The sequence below is a fragment of the Gobius niger genome (genome assembly GCF_951799975.1).
Source record: "Gobius niger genome assembly, chromosome: 1".
Classification (NCBI taxonomy): domain Eukaryota; kingdom Metazoa; phylum Chordata; class Actinopteri; order Gobiiformes; family Gobiidae; genus Gobius; species Gobius niger.
Window position 1 is genome coordinate 53934709 of NC_136852.1, and position 14334 is coordinate 53949042.

At 41.2% G+C, this 14334-nt stretch overlaps 1 protein-coding gene across 11 annotated transcripts in view; it reads left to right on the top strand.

Annotated features, from left to right (window-relative positions):
• The first annotated feature begins 1202 nt into the window (after window positions 1-1202).
• The window catches only part of pbx3b (pre-B-cell leukemia homeobox 3b), a 58484-nt gene continuing 45352 nt past the window's right edge, over window positions 1203-14334 (top strand). For 2 of the 11 annotated variants that reach the window (XM_079578665.1, XM_079578666.1), the window contains exons 1-2: window positions 1203-2593; window positions 2973-3052. In XM_079578665.1, coding sequence (XP_079434791.1) covers window positions 2346-2593; window positions 2973-3052 — 328 coding nt within the window. In that variant the 5' untranslated portion in view covers window positions 1203-2345. The remainder of the gene's footprint in view (window positions 2594-2972; window positions 3053-14334) is intronic. The other 9 variants (XM_079578661.1, XM_079578663.1, XM_079578662.1 and 6 more) reach the window with 6 other exon arrangements.

The window sequence follows — 14334 nt, forward strand, 5'->3', positions numbered from 1 at the left end:
GTGATCTAAGATAGCGGTGCTAATGAAGTTTAGTGTTCACACTCCATCTTGCAAATAGTAGAAGTGCAGCTTTGAAAATACAGTCAAGACTCCTCACTACCCACATGATGGGTAGGTATGATGCAATAAAAAAAAAAGGTTTTAATAGATGACACAGCTTAACCCTCACCTGAACCGAGCGCATTTTCTCCAGTTTGTCACCACCCAAATCTAAAAGCTTCTGGAAAAAAAAAGCATCAAAATAGTAACACAAAATGAGACGAAAACAAGGATGGAAACAAAGAAAAGTGGCAAAAATGTGACAAAAATGCAACAAATAAAGCCACAAAAGAGTGGAAAAAAGGCACAAAAGAGTAGAAAAAAGTGATAAAAAAAAAGTGATGGAAAAAAAAGGATAAAAGAAGTGGCAACAACGCGGCAACAACGCAAGGAAAAAGATCAGTTTAAATCAGTTTTGTTGAGATTTTTACACTGGCCTATTAGCTCTACAGTCAAGACACTATTAGATTTGGGTAATGTTAAGGAATTATTAGCAAATTCAACCACTGGTAAGCCTATACTGTGAGCATAGTCTTACCAGTGTAAGACTATACGCAAAGTATACTACTATACTTTGAGTAGTAGCTAAGTCATCTATACAGTAAAGCAAATAATATTTGAATGTAGCAGCCCACTAAATTACTTTGTGGAGATAATTGATACAATTTGCATAACTACACAACAAAAAAACAAATAAAACTTGAAAACCTTCTGTGTAAGTTTGCAAGTGCAGGTTATGGAGTCAGGCATAAAATTCAGTCGATGACACAAATGCGTTGCAACTTCTGAACAACACTATACGCAGAGAAAAGCCAAAGCACAAAAGGAAGGAGAGATACATTTTATTTCTATTTGCTTATGCCACGGTATACCTCTGACATCCTCGCATCCCCGGTTCAACAACTAGTCTGCTACCATAGCAACTGCGGAGGAGCACGGAGCAGCGCCGCCTGCGTGCACTCTGCGTGTCACTCGGGGCAACGGCCAATGAGAAGTTGCTTTCCTTTTGTGCGGAGCCCCGTGAAGATGGAGGGATGGGGTAGGCGGGCTCCGCGCCGCCTGCATCTGCCAGCAATAGGACGCCGGTGTCGTCAGTCTCCGTCTGAGCGCGCGGTGATTGGTGGAGGAGCCCGAGTTTGGAATAATATAAACATGTCTTCGAGTTGGCCGTTTTGAAGCCGGGCTTACGGGGGGACTATGCAGTTGAACATCAAACTGTGTAAAAACTCTCATTATGTATTTGCCTGTGTTGTAGCAGGATAAATCTTTATTAGCCGTTTTTGAACTAAGCCTGAAAGTGCACGCGCGGAGACACACGAGGACGCGGCTGCGAGAGAAAAGAAAAGCGAGCGCGAGAGGGACATCATTCTAATCACCATCCTGAGTACTAGCTCTTAACATTTTGTTTTTTGGTGTGCAGGCGAGAAGTGACAAGAATACAGACCCCTCCTCTACAGGGCGGAGCGTGCATCCTCGCAATTTGTATTTTTTATTTATTTATTTTTTATTTTTTTTCCCGTATTTTCTCTCAAGCCCTGTTCCCTGGCTCTGACACGTCTGCACTGACTGAGTGAGTGGCATTGGCACACTGTCAATCGCTCACTAGCGCTGCCATCAAACAACATAAAACACACACAAGGCTCAGGCTGCAGCTCATAAATTTGTGCAGGGCGAGAGATTTTTCCTGCGCGTCGCCTTTGCACTGCACCGCAGCCTAATTATTAATTTCTTGTCGCTATTCATTTTTTTTCCTACGCTTTTCACAACACCCAACTTTTTCTATGTTTTTGTTATTTTTAGAGCGATTTGCGTGATGCAGAGTGCGTATTTTTTTCTAAAACTAGCAGGACTCATTTTATAGTTCAACACCTGCTAAGACTATTTGCATTTATTTACACAGTGGATATTTTTGTTGCCGCTGCTAAAACCAACAGGATTTTGTATTTTTTTTTTGTGTGAAAGAAGAGAATTCGCAGGGAATCCCGTGCAAAAGGAGGAGAGCGTGAATAAATGAGAGATCATCAAGGAGCGTTTGTGTCTATATCAGCCGTCAACGCACAGCGAAAAGACAGATTGGCACCGGGATACGATACGATGGACACCCACCTCATTCAGCTTTGACACTTAACTTTGAACCGAGAAGCATTTATGCGTTTTTCTACAAATACGTCCACGCGTTTTGGCACTTTGGACCGTGCGTAAAAATTCAACTTGGGACAAAATACACATTTTCAATCCGCTCTTCAGCATCCATCCCCTCGCATCTCCATCTCAGTCTGCGTATGTTGTTGTAGCCCATTTCGTATATGAGTTTTTCAATTTGTGTGGCTCAGTGCACAGACTCTTTAGCGGCTAATATGGACGATCAAGCCCGGATCATGCAGTCGATCGGAGGCGTGAGTCTCGCTGGCCACTCGGTACAAGGCGGCATGGCATTGCCGCCTCCACATGGACACGATGGGACGGACGGCGACGGCAGAAAACAAGACATCGGTGACATCCTGCATCAGATCATGACCATAACCGATCAGAGCCTGGACGAGGCGCAAGCAAAGTTGGTTGATTTATATGTTTTATTAAGTTGGCATCGTTAACAGAGACGCTTAACTTAACTCCCCCGCGCATCATAACAAAAGCCTGTTAATGTGGTGCTAATGTGTTAACGTGGTGGTACCTCTCACTGAGTTGCCATTTAGGGCAGTGTGTATATTTTGTTATTTTTCCTAGTTTGTGCAGAAAGTCAGTGCGCACATGTCCTAACTAATCACAAGCAGTGAAGGAAAATAGACAGGGAATTGTTGCACTTACAATTTTTTTTGTGTAATATCTGAACAATTAAAAAAATATAATAATTTAGGTCCCTATGAATCTGTAATTTAGTAACTGCACTGTAGCAGTGAACTTATTTCACTATTTTATTTTGTCTTATACTGAAACAGGAAACATGGACTGAACTGTCACAGAATGAAACCAGCACTCTTCAGCGTTCTCTGTGAAATCAAAGAAAAAACAGGTAAGACTCTTCAATGTAAATGCATGTCTTATAGCCATTAGGCGAAAATATCATATGGGGTGTTTCTACATCGCTGTCCTGCACTGGCAGCAGTCATCAGGGGTTACAAGGGGACCTCTGCCCAAACCAATCAATCAACTGTTTTTAACACGCTACATTGTGTTGCATTAGAACAGGTATCTTTTCCATCACCACAAATGCATCATGAAAACAGCATAATAGCATAATAAAACAGACAACTGTCAGTAGTGGACATATCCATTATAAATACAGGGATTATTGAATTATAATAAATATCTGTATGTTTATAAAAATGCACAGAGGTGGTCTTCAGAGGTAGGTTTTGACTTGTAACCCAAACATTAAAAAAAAAATATATATATATATATATAGTAGTATAAGGTGCTTCATTAAGAGTCAGGTCTAATTTCCTCCTCGTGCACAGTTCAAAGTGAGTGTGTGTGTGTGTGTGTAACACAAATTTAATTTTTATGTAGTTTTTATAAAAATTCTTTAAAATCCTTTACTCGAATGATACTTCTAATCAATCAGTACTTTGAAAATATCTATAACGTAATTTTTCATGTGATAGTTTATCTTGTTTTTTGAGGATTTGTGAGAGGTTATCATTGAAGATAATGCAAGTGTAAATATTTGACTTTTAGTAGTAAACCAAAATGCATCGTGTGAGATTTTGTTTATAAAAATCTCCAAGGTGTTCATTTCCGAATAGATACATTTTTTTGATATTTTGTGTAAATATACAAAAATTGCATGAAGTATTTGTGCCGTTGTAAACCAGTCAACAACACAGTGTAATTTGGAGAGGACGTGGGTCTGTCAGATTTGTGACCTTTGTGCGTTTTATGAGTAAAGGGGTTTAAAGGAGACCATAAAAGTTTATGAACTTCCCTAACGCACAGGTGGTGCGTCGAGGGGCACAGGGTCTGCTCCACTGTCTGTGTGATTGTAGGGTTGAGCCAATGCAGGACCTGTAGAATAATATTTAGTGTGCAGAGTTGCTGTATATTTGTGTAGAAAATTGGATGACAAATTCACTTTTTGTCTGAAGTGAATCTTGAACATTTAATATAAGTGACACTTTTTCATTGGCGTTTGATTTGGCTATAATTTAAAATGTAGTTTTCTATAGCCTGTTGTCAATTCTTGTTGTAAATTCTATGAATTAAGAAAAAAAACATCATTCTTATTCATATTTTTGCTTCAGTGTATATGCTGTTACACAACAATTTTAAAACTTTTTTGCTGTTTGCATTTTTGACCAAGCCTGTGATTTGAACTCGGCGTCTAGTTTTATTGCACATTTGGTAAACTGTAGCGTTTAAGGAGCTTGACATGTTTTTTTGTTGAGAATGCACTTGTAAGGTCCAAAGGTGTGCGTTGGAGATAAGTCCATCGCAGCTTGTGTGTTTGTGTGCGCGTGGTTAACCTGTACTTGAGAGTCTCTGCCTCCCCCTCTTAGCCACTGACAGGGCTCAGCTGGTCCGGTGGCCTTGTTGACCGCGCGTTTCCCCAGCACACAGCCAGCCTTTCACTGCCTCTTCGGAGCATCATTCCTGGGCGCTTCCTTCAACCCTTTAATGTCCCTTTTCATGTCTCTCCCACAGAGGGACCGCTTGTCCTTTTTTTTTTTCCTGCCTTGGGATCCACCCGCTTTCTCCAAATGACTTTTAATAATAAATTTGAACGCGCTCCAAGAATCATGCCTGTAATTACCGCGTGCATGTATCATATTATCATTGTGTGCAGATGAAAAGGCGTCATTATGTTCAAAGCTTTACACCATTTTGATGATGCTGAGATACTACTGTTGCTTTTCTCTTTTGTCGAAAGTGCAGCGTTATTAACATTTGGAGGACTTTTGAAGCTGTTAAGAAGTTTCTGGCACTCTTCTGACTGCTATTGTGAAGGCCCAGCATATTTCTGCATTGCTAATGCCCTAGAAGTATTAATTCACTTTGATATGCTAATTAGAGAGCATTATGCAAGAAATGAGATTAAGTGGCAGCATGAAGTCATTTGCCTGTCACTAAATTGAGTGTTTTTAGCAGGAGGTTTTTTCTACCCTAAATTTCCTTGCATTTTAATAAGCTAAATGTGAGATTCGGTTGACAAGCCCTGTTCTTTGTCCTTGTGTTTCTCTTTTCTTTTAAAAATTAACATTGTTTTATTTCCACTCATTTTTCCGGCTAAAAATGTCGCTTAGATCTTGAACCTTTCCGCCTCTAAAGCGTTGTGAAGAAACAATGGACGCATTGACTGAAAATTGCCTGTGATTCAGATGAGTTTTGCAGCTCCCCTTGCACTGTGTGCTGAGTTTGTCTTATCCTGCTGGCTACTCCCTTCTTGTCTGTGGAAGAGCAGCAGCAGCAGTGGGAGCGGCAAGAATAACAAAGGTGAAAGATTACCTCCATATGGTATTTCTGACCAGGAAAAGAGAGGTTCTGTGGCAAGACTCCTCTCTGATGTGAGCTTTAATCAATAGAAAGAGATTACAGAAAACTATTACAGGCTAAATCACGCAGTGCCACGGAGAGGCTTAGCCCGTCTCCGCTGCTCTCCCAGCTGCGTGGCGCTGCTTTTGGCTGCGTATTGACTTGCTGTTTTCATGACCTTTGACTCGGCAGGTTCACGAGCGGGGAGGGGGGTGTCTGCAGAGGTAGAACCGTGTCTGCTCCCGTCCGACTGTTTGGAGCACTGGATTATGGAAAAAAGTCTTCTTTTAGTAAAGCAGAAAACATTTGCATACTGTCATATACTTTAGCAGGTATGTAAGCGAGCCTGTACTGGCACTGTGTTATACTGGGCTGAGGACAGTGTGGTAACTGAATACAATGGCGGATGAGCCGTAATTAACCACATGCAAGGCAGCCTAAAAGCATTACCTGTGGTAAATAGAGTTAGGACTGAGTAGGTAAGCATTTCTGAAATCTACTGGGAACATTCATTTCAATGTTCTCTGACATTCTTAATGAGTCTTCTAACTACTAATGACTTATTAAAAGTAAATGAATGAAATTACTATCAATATCTGCGCGTTAAACAAAGGCCACATATGCGTTTGGCAGAAGGGTCTATACTGGTCGTGCGTTTATGTAAAAGCTACAGTAAAGAGCTGACTGAACACAAAGCCATTGAGAGGCCGAGACAATTGACTTTGCTCGCCTTTTTTGTCTCCGAGACCCCAGTGATGCGGCTGCGTTGACTAGATAGCGTTTGTGGCGAATGGCGCGCACACAGCTGGGGTCCTGACTGCCTCTCTGGCTCTGCTTCCTGCTCTAAAGCGGGAGCGAGAGGGGACCCGGTGGAACATGTGCCTTTTATCTGGGCTGCTCCCCAATACCCATCAGCCCACATGAAAAAGCCAGGACAAAAGCGCAACGCACAAAGAATCAACCCAAATGCTTTTTTTTTTTTTCCTGCTGGAGATAGATACTTTAGCTCCGCCGCTGCTCCTCCAAATGTGCTTTGTGTCCCGGCGTATGCTGTCGTCCCCCTTCATCTGCTCGCGTCTCTCTCCCTCTGCCCCGCTCCGAGCCATTTTCCTGCAGGCTCCTGCGCGATCAACAGCTCATAATTGTTTTTTGCACATACGTTATGCAAATGAGGCTTTATGGCAACTGGCACAACAATTAGCATCCTCCAACAATATTTTAGTAGGTTAATTGCGAAATTTCTGAATTGTACATCTGAGTTGTTAATTAGGCATGACAGAGGTGGTGAAATAGTTATCTCCAGGCAGTGGCAGCCAGCAAGAGCCTGCTTGGGATGCAAAAAGGAAGGATTGATTGAAACGAGTGTGCAGCACAAGGAACAGGGGGCTGTTGGTGCCTGGTTGTTTAGACTGGGGCTGAATTAAAGTGCGGATAACAAGATGACTTCGAACTGTCTGCGAGACTGTATTATAACATAAACTTCCTTTTTTTCATATTGCTATTTAAATTATAATATCATGTAGAGCTTGTCTTGAATATTGCAAATTTTCTTAACCATTTCAAACAAAACAAGACTTAAATTCAGGACCCAAACAGGGCAGCAGTGGAACTAAATTTGAAAAAACTCTGAACTTAAATGACTGGTAACGCTTTATATTAAGGTGTGCTCATCAAATATTAATAAGGTACTAATACATGCACTACTAATAAGTGCATGTAAAGTATTAACACACCGCTTTTTATACTTTTATCTGTTAACATACAAATAGGCCATTAATAGCCAACCATAAACCTAACCCTAACCTTAACCCTTACCCTAAGCGATACCAAATTACTTTTTAACACTTCTTTTAGTATCCCAATATCTGTCTTTCAGTTCATTGTATTTAAATTAGAAACACAAATTAATAGCATTAAGTAATTACAGTAACTTTTTTGTCCTTATTAAGAAAAGGTCAAATTAAAGTTATTTTTTTTACTGCTCCTCATTTTAATTAAGCTGTGGGCATGACACGCTCACGTTTATTTATTTGTCCCCCCCCCCAACCCTCTGTTGGAGTCTCTGGTGTCACGGCGTTCATTACTGTGTCAGAGTTATATGTAGAAGCCACAGAGGCTGCTGTTATTAGTGTAAAAAGGCTTGAGAGTGAAAGACTGGTGCAAAAAAAAAAAAAGAAAAGAAAAAGAAGCAAGTCCCCTCTCTCCCAGTAATGACGCTGCTATTTATAGGTCCCTATTTCATTAGCTCTAGTGTTTCAGGGAAGAGTTTTTCCTCATGGGACAATGGACAGCATGATGTTCATTTACTCGGTACACATTACACGCGGACAGCTAACTGACCTATACTTCAGGGCTGCACCGGAAACAAGTACGCCGACATGCAGTTTGTCAGTGGGGCTATCTAAATAATGTGCACTCCTACAGGTGATCCACCCCCACCCCCATATAGGAGGGCATCATCAGTAGTCCGTAAATGCCCAACGTGTGCGCAGAATTAACATAGACCTTTTGACTTCAGACAATAGCTCCGCTATGTCAGAAGACTGTCCCCTAAAACAGAAAGCATGGGGAAATCTGCGCTGTTTCTTCCTCATTTACAAGCCTTGGAAAATGAAGCCGCTCTCCCCCATTGTTCCATATGCCATTGTTCCACATGTTTCATACATTACAGTGATATATTGGAGGCAGAAATGGGAAAAAGACTGCAATGCAATGAAATTTTAATCAGCGTCTTCTGCTGCTTTAATAAGGCAAATAATTCTTATTGGCTGCCGCTGTGTTAAGATTTTCTAATATTTAATTCATAACAAACCTTGCATTATTCTGCTTTTGCCGGAAGACAAGCTTTCCTCGCTCTGCCACTGTGCCAGAAGCCATCCAGGGAACCGCACACTGAGCACTTTTCTTGATCTGTTATGGTGAGGAAACATTTCTTATTGATGCCGTCCTTGTATGTATTTTTTATTTTAATTGTAAGAGATGCGCTGGAGAGATTGTTTGCAGAGGTGGGTAGAGTAGCAAGAAATGTACCTAACTGGGGCTGGATAATACATCGCCAAATTAGCATAATTATATGCGACAAAATATCCATATCGTAGGAAGCAATATATGATTCAATCACTGATGTGTTCTATCCACTGTCATGAAATGGTTTTGTAAATATCGCAATCATTTTGTTACTCTTCTAGTACATGAAAAGTTGACATCCAGATAATTATTTCAGACAACTACCTACTTAATTATGGAAAATAGCACAGAATGTGTATGACTGTTCCAAAAAGATGCTCTTGTACAACTCCTCACGACCCATCTTGGTCTGACCCACACTGAGGATATCTAGTATTTTCCTAAGTTTGCTGAAGTTGATTTTTTTTTTTAGTCATGGAAAGATGGCAAGGGGCCCGAGCTGAGGTGCTGTCTCATGTTACAGTGAACCGTTGGACTTTGTTTTTTTGTCTCTCGCGCTGAAACGGCTTAATTGGTGTCAGAGCCCCAGGGAGAAAGGCCTGAAACGCAGCCACGATTCTCCTGTCTTCTCTCAAAAAAAGCTGGGGGAACTGCCCTGGTGTCTGCTGGTGAATGAGCGCTAAGCTGTGGCATAACAATACCCAATGATGTTTGGGATGACAGAAATTAATATGCGCTTGCTCCTCGAAAAGCTATGATTAATGACGCCGACCAGGGGAATGCTGTCCCTCCTTTTAGTCCTCTTTGATGGGGACTGAAAGCACCAAAAAAAACAAAAAAAAAAGTAGCTGGTACTCCTTTCTTTAGAAAGTGGAGGTCATCCAGAGTACATTACTGCTATTCTTCTCTTAGTTTTTCCTCCAGCGCGTGTCAGGAGAAGGACTGAGAGCGTGTAATGAATTTTGGAATGATTCACTAACACGTTGAGAGCTAGTCTATTGTCCGGTGGCGTGCAGCCCAGAGACACATTGGAGTATGTTCTTGCGTTTAAAAAAAACAAAAAACACACACACAAAAAAAACTTTGTGCATTTCAAGTGTTGCATTGACTCCCCTCCTCCCCATGAAACGTGATATTTCCACATTGATCTGGAGCCAAATGCGAACAAAATGGTGGTGTGCTGTTGCCATGATAATGATCTGTATGTGTTGTGTCCTAGGAGGAGACGCATGAATATTTAATTGTGTCTGCTGGAGAGATCCCCAGACCCCTCTGTTCATTTCGTACTGTCTCTCTAATGCGTTTCCACAGTCGCAGGTACTTCCCCTCTCCAACGTAATGGAGAATTAAAGCGTGCGTTAAAACCTTTACAAATTGCAATGTAAGGGCTTTTTTCCATATAAGGATATTTGTCTCCGCAACAACGCCAAATTTAAATGGCAAGTTTTGACAGGGGACATTCTGCTGACACAGTGCAACCTCGCCCCACGTTTGCTCCTCAAATAAGCATTTCCTCTGTCAGGGTGATTGATATGTATTAGGCACGCACTTTTTTACATCAAAGAGGCTCGGGAAGATGATGCGAGTGCAAGGATATGAGTTTTAAACACTGAATGAGCCTCCCCCCACCCCGTCTCTCCCCACCTCTCTCCCATATTGATCTATTTGTGTTGCCGGAGTGGCAGGTGCTATACGGAGACTGTGTCAGCTTTGATTGTTTGTGTCAGTGATCCAAGCCGACGCTGAGCTCCCGCACTGTTCATCACTGCTCCTGCTTTCTTCTGATGAATGGCAGCGAGCCGCACACATCCGCAAAAAAACTCACCATGAATCAGCCTCGGCCTTCTCTGTTTGTTTATATATGTACCTGTTTGTATGTGTGACGGGATGAGTTAAGGACACACTTTTCCATGGCACCTTATCTTCGGGTACCCTTGTGTGGTTTGTGGAACCAGGCAAACAAAAAGAGCAGCTGGACACAAGTATTTCCTATTTTCCTGACATTAGTTAAAGGCCCTATACCTGTTACTGTATGTCAACGATAAAAGAGGAAGTGTGAACATATGTAATTGTTAGTTTGGTGTAAACTCATTCCTAACTTTCCCAGCACATTTCTAACATCCAGTTTCTTCGAAGGAATAACTTTATAGGAATGTATCACAACTTTAAGGGAGCAATACTGTCACGGTAAAGTAAACTAGCTGCTGGTTCATGATCGATAAAAAGTAACAGTTAGAGGGTCTTTTTTTCCCTACAAATTTTGGCTTTTACAATATTCAGTAACGCTTTATATTAAGGTGTGCTCATTAAGTATAAATAATTTGCTTGTAAAGTATTAACGCACTGCTTATTATACTTTTATCTGTTAACATACTAATAGGCCATTAGGTTAGCTAACCCTAATCCTAAAATGATTACTAATGCTTATTAGTACTTAATGAGCACACCTTAATCTAAAGCGATACCCAGAAAAAAAAACAGGTATAGGGTCTTGTAAACTCTTGTTCAGTAAGTGTATTATGTGTTAATTCATTATGAAATAGAAGTTTATTTTCAAACATATAAGTTCAATTGGATAACAATTTTAAGTATTGCATATAGAAAAAGCAAAGTTACAAAATATAATAACGTATTTACTTAATTGCTTTGTGTTCACTCAGCAAAGCTGTTCTTTCTTGAATTTGAGATCAAACATAGATCATCTCTCTTTATTTGTATTATTATTATTATTTTTCTTACCATAAATACTTAACACTACCCCTGTGTGAGTCCAAAGCCACGGTGCAGTATAGTGCTGTGTTCTCTTCTCTCGTGTGCTCGCCTGCTGTGTTTGTGTTGGCAGCCTCTCCTGTACGTCTTGTGGCTCTAAAGGTGAGCCTTGCTCGGAGTTGTGCATGCGGATCACGGCGGGACTCTCGCGGGGTGTCGAAGGAGACCGCGGAGTGGCACAGTTAATTTATTTAATGACTGAGCGTCTTCTATCTCCCCAGCCCTGATTAGAATCCGTGCTTGATGAAGGGAGCGATATGGGGATGTATTCCTGCCCCTTAGGCGCTCTCGCACATATACTAAGCTTACTTACTTATTTCTTCAACTGAAAACATCTATAGGCTGGTGAATTGAGAGGTGAGGGTTATAGTTGCGTAGATGCAGATACAGCTCATTTTATTGGACTAAAATCTTATTGTAGGTGTTACTTTACCATTACAGTAAATGCTAATAACCTTGATGACAGCAATGCACATCAAAAAAGTTGACGTGTCGTAATGCTGCTTTTCCAGTCTTGATTATACACAAAATTCAGTCACATTATTTACATATTACACAATGCCCCAACTTTATCAGAAAGGTAAAAAAAAACGAACAATAATAATCATTTCCAGTGGTGCCGCCGCTGCAGAAATACCGTGTGATTAAAAGCAGGAGCGGTGTGATGAAGACAGAGTGCTGTGGAGGCTTGTGGACGTGGGAAAGCCAAACAGAGTGTGTCCCTGTGCCAGCCCGGCCCTGTCAGCATCGCCGAGCTGCAGTTGTAAAAACCCTGACCTTCCTCTCTGCCAGCATGTCTCTCTCTCCGAGCCAAGCGCTGCCCCGTACCTCCAGAGCACGCTGTGGGAGGGAGCACAAACACACACACCGTCAAGAAGGACAGCCAGTGAGAGAAAAAAGGAAAAAAAAAAAAAAACGCCATAATTGCGAGGGAGGTAGTTGTAGTAGTACTTGGATGAGGTGCGGGGTCGGTTGAAGTAATGAAATACTTCTTGGAGCTATCATGACTGAAGAGCGAGAGTGAGAGAGAGAGAGAGAGAGAGAGAGAGAGAGAGAGAGAGAAAAGGAGGGGAAAAATACTCCTCTTTGGCTTGTAACATTTCCACGAGCCATCATCAGTAATGCCGCCGCAGCCTCACAAACCAGAAATTATTTCTTCAGGCGTCGCTGTCAAGTGTTATTCAAATAACACCGGGCTCACATTTGAATAACAGCCGACATTTTGAATTAATTAATCAGACAAGATAGTCTGGGCCTTTTCTCATTAGTCTACAGGTCAGGCTGGCGAAGATACTATACACGCCGCGATGATATACTTGTCTTTAATAGTGATTTATGGAGATTTTGGATTGTTCTCGATTTGTCAAAGGCCCCGCGAGCTGAAAAATAGGACAGTGCATATTTCATTACCTAATCTTTGATACACGCGGCGATGCTAAAAGATACAGCAGAGTTGTCTCGATGCAGCGGCTTCCCCCCTATATACGGCGGCACACGGACATTTAATCTCCTCTCGTAGACCTCTTCCCATTTCACTTTTCCTACGCAATTAAGCCGGGGCTGTAAATTATAAGTGTGTCGTAGTTTAATTATCATGGTGTAAAAATAGAGTTCCTGTCTTTGAGAGGATTCCATTAACTCACTCAATATCCCGTGTCACAGTTGAGGCGACTTGCTTTGATTTGTTATTTATTTTCACTGCGCGTGGAAGTGCTTGTAAAGGTGATGTTTTATTTTTAAGGGTTTGGTCACGCAGGTGCAAACAGGAGTGTAAACATTAGCGCGCTGTCACCCCGTCTCAATACGTACACTATTTATTTCAGCACTAATTAATTACCCAAAGAGGACCCCCTTCATATATGCTTTCTGCACCAGAGTGAGTGTGTATGCGGGTTTCTCGTGTCTTCTGTCAGAAAGCTGTTGCCATTCCGGTGAGCAGCCCACACAAAATGCACCAACACCGGTGTGACAAAACATTCAAATAAATTGCTGTCAGTGCTGCCGAAACACCAAGTGCAGCGATTTTTATCTGACATGTGGAAGACCCAGACATGCAGTCCTGACAAGTAACGGCGCCACGGCACCTGTGAGAGACGCGCGATAAAAATCAGAATCCGCCTGATCCCCGGCATAACAATACCTATCATTATTTGATATTATTACTCTTCTTTAAGAGAGAGCTCAAGATGGAGAGATAGTGCGGGGCGAAGCGTGTGGGCTTTTTTAAAAAAAAGGGTTGGATAATAAATGACCCGCGTTTGCATAGCTGCTCTTTATTTATATATTTAATGAATTATTCAGCCACAGGCCATATCAACAAGTAGAGGGTGTTAAATGCATCCATACTTTTACTTATGTGTTGAATAACACATAACATTACGGAAGAAAATCAGCCTGTTCACGTTCAAAAGTATCTATCAGACAGTAACTTTTAAGTTTTGCATGCAATTCCCTTTGAAATGAATGGACATTTTCCTCGATTTATTTTTGTATCTGTAGTTGAACAAAGAAAGTGTTTTAAATGCAACGCTATTATTTATCTGGACTTGCAATCATGGCTTCTTTATTTTCAAACCAGCACGCACAAATCTACTAAGTGACTCCTATTTCACTTATTTTCATTCCCAAACATAATTGACTGAGAAATCCATTTAAGTGGTAAAAATGGCTTTTTAGAAAGACAAAAGGCTCCGAGTGGGACACATCATCCATTCTGTGGCGCATTGTTTTTTTCACCCCCCCCTCCCTTATAGGTTACTAATGAGGAATCGGCCCTCATTATGATTTTAAGGATGAGAGAGGAAAGCTTTTAATTAATGATATGTAAATGGTTCTGAATTGATTATGTTAGAATATCAAGAGAGATGGGTAGAAGCTGTGGTGTAATATATTTTAATTAAGAATTAATTAAAAATGATGGCAATTTTAGAACCTCGCACAAAATGGAAGCATTTATTCTCGTGTCACCAGTGAATCAACCTTTGACTAAATAAATAGACGTCGCCGAAATTGCATGTACTTAGCCCAATAGAATTATCTGGGAATTCTTTTTTTTTTTTTTTTATCGAGTGGCGTGTTGTTGGTGGGCCACGAGCTGGGCACTGCGGGGTTAATGGTGATGTATCTCATTCGTAATTCATGAGTTGTTCC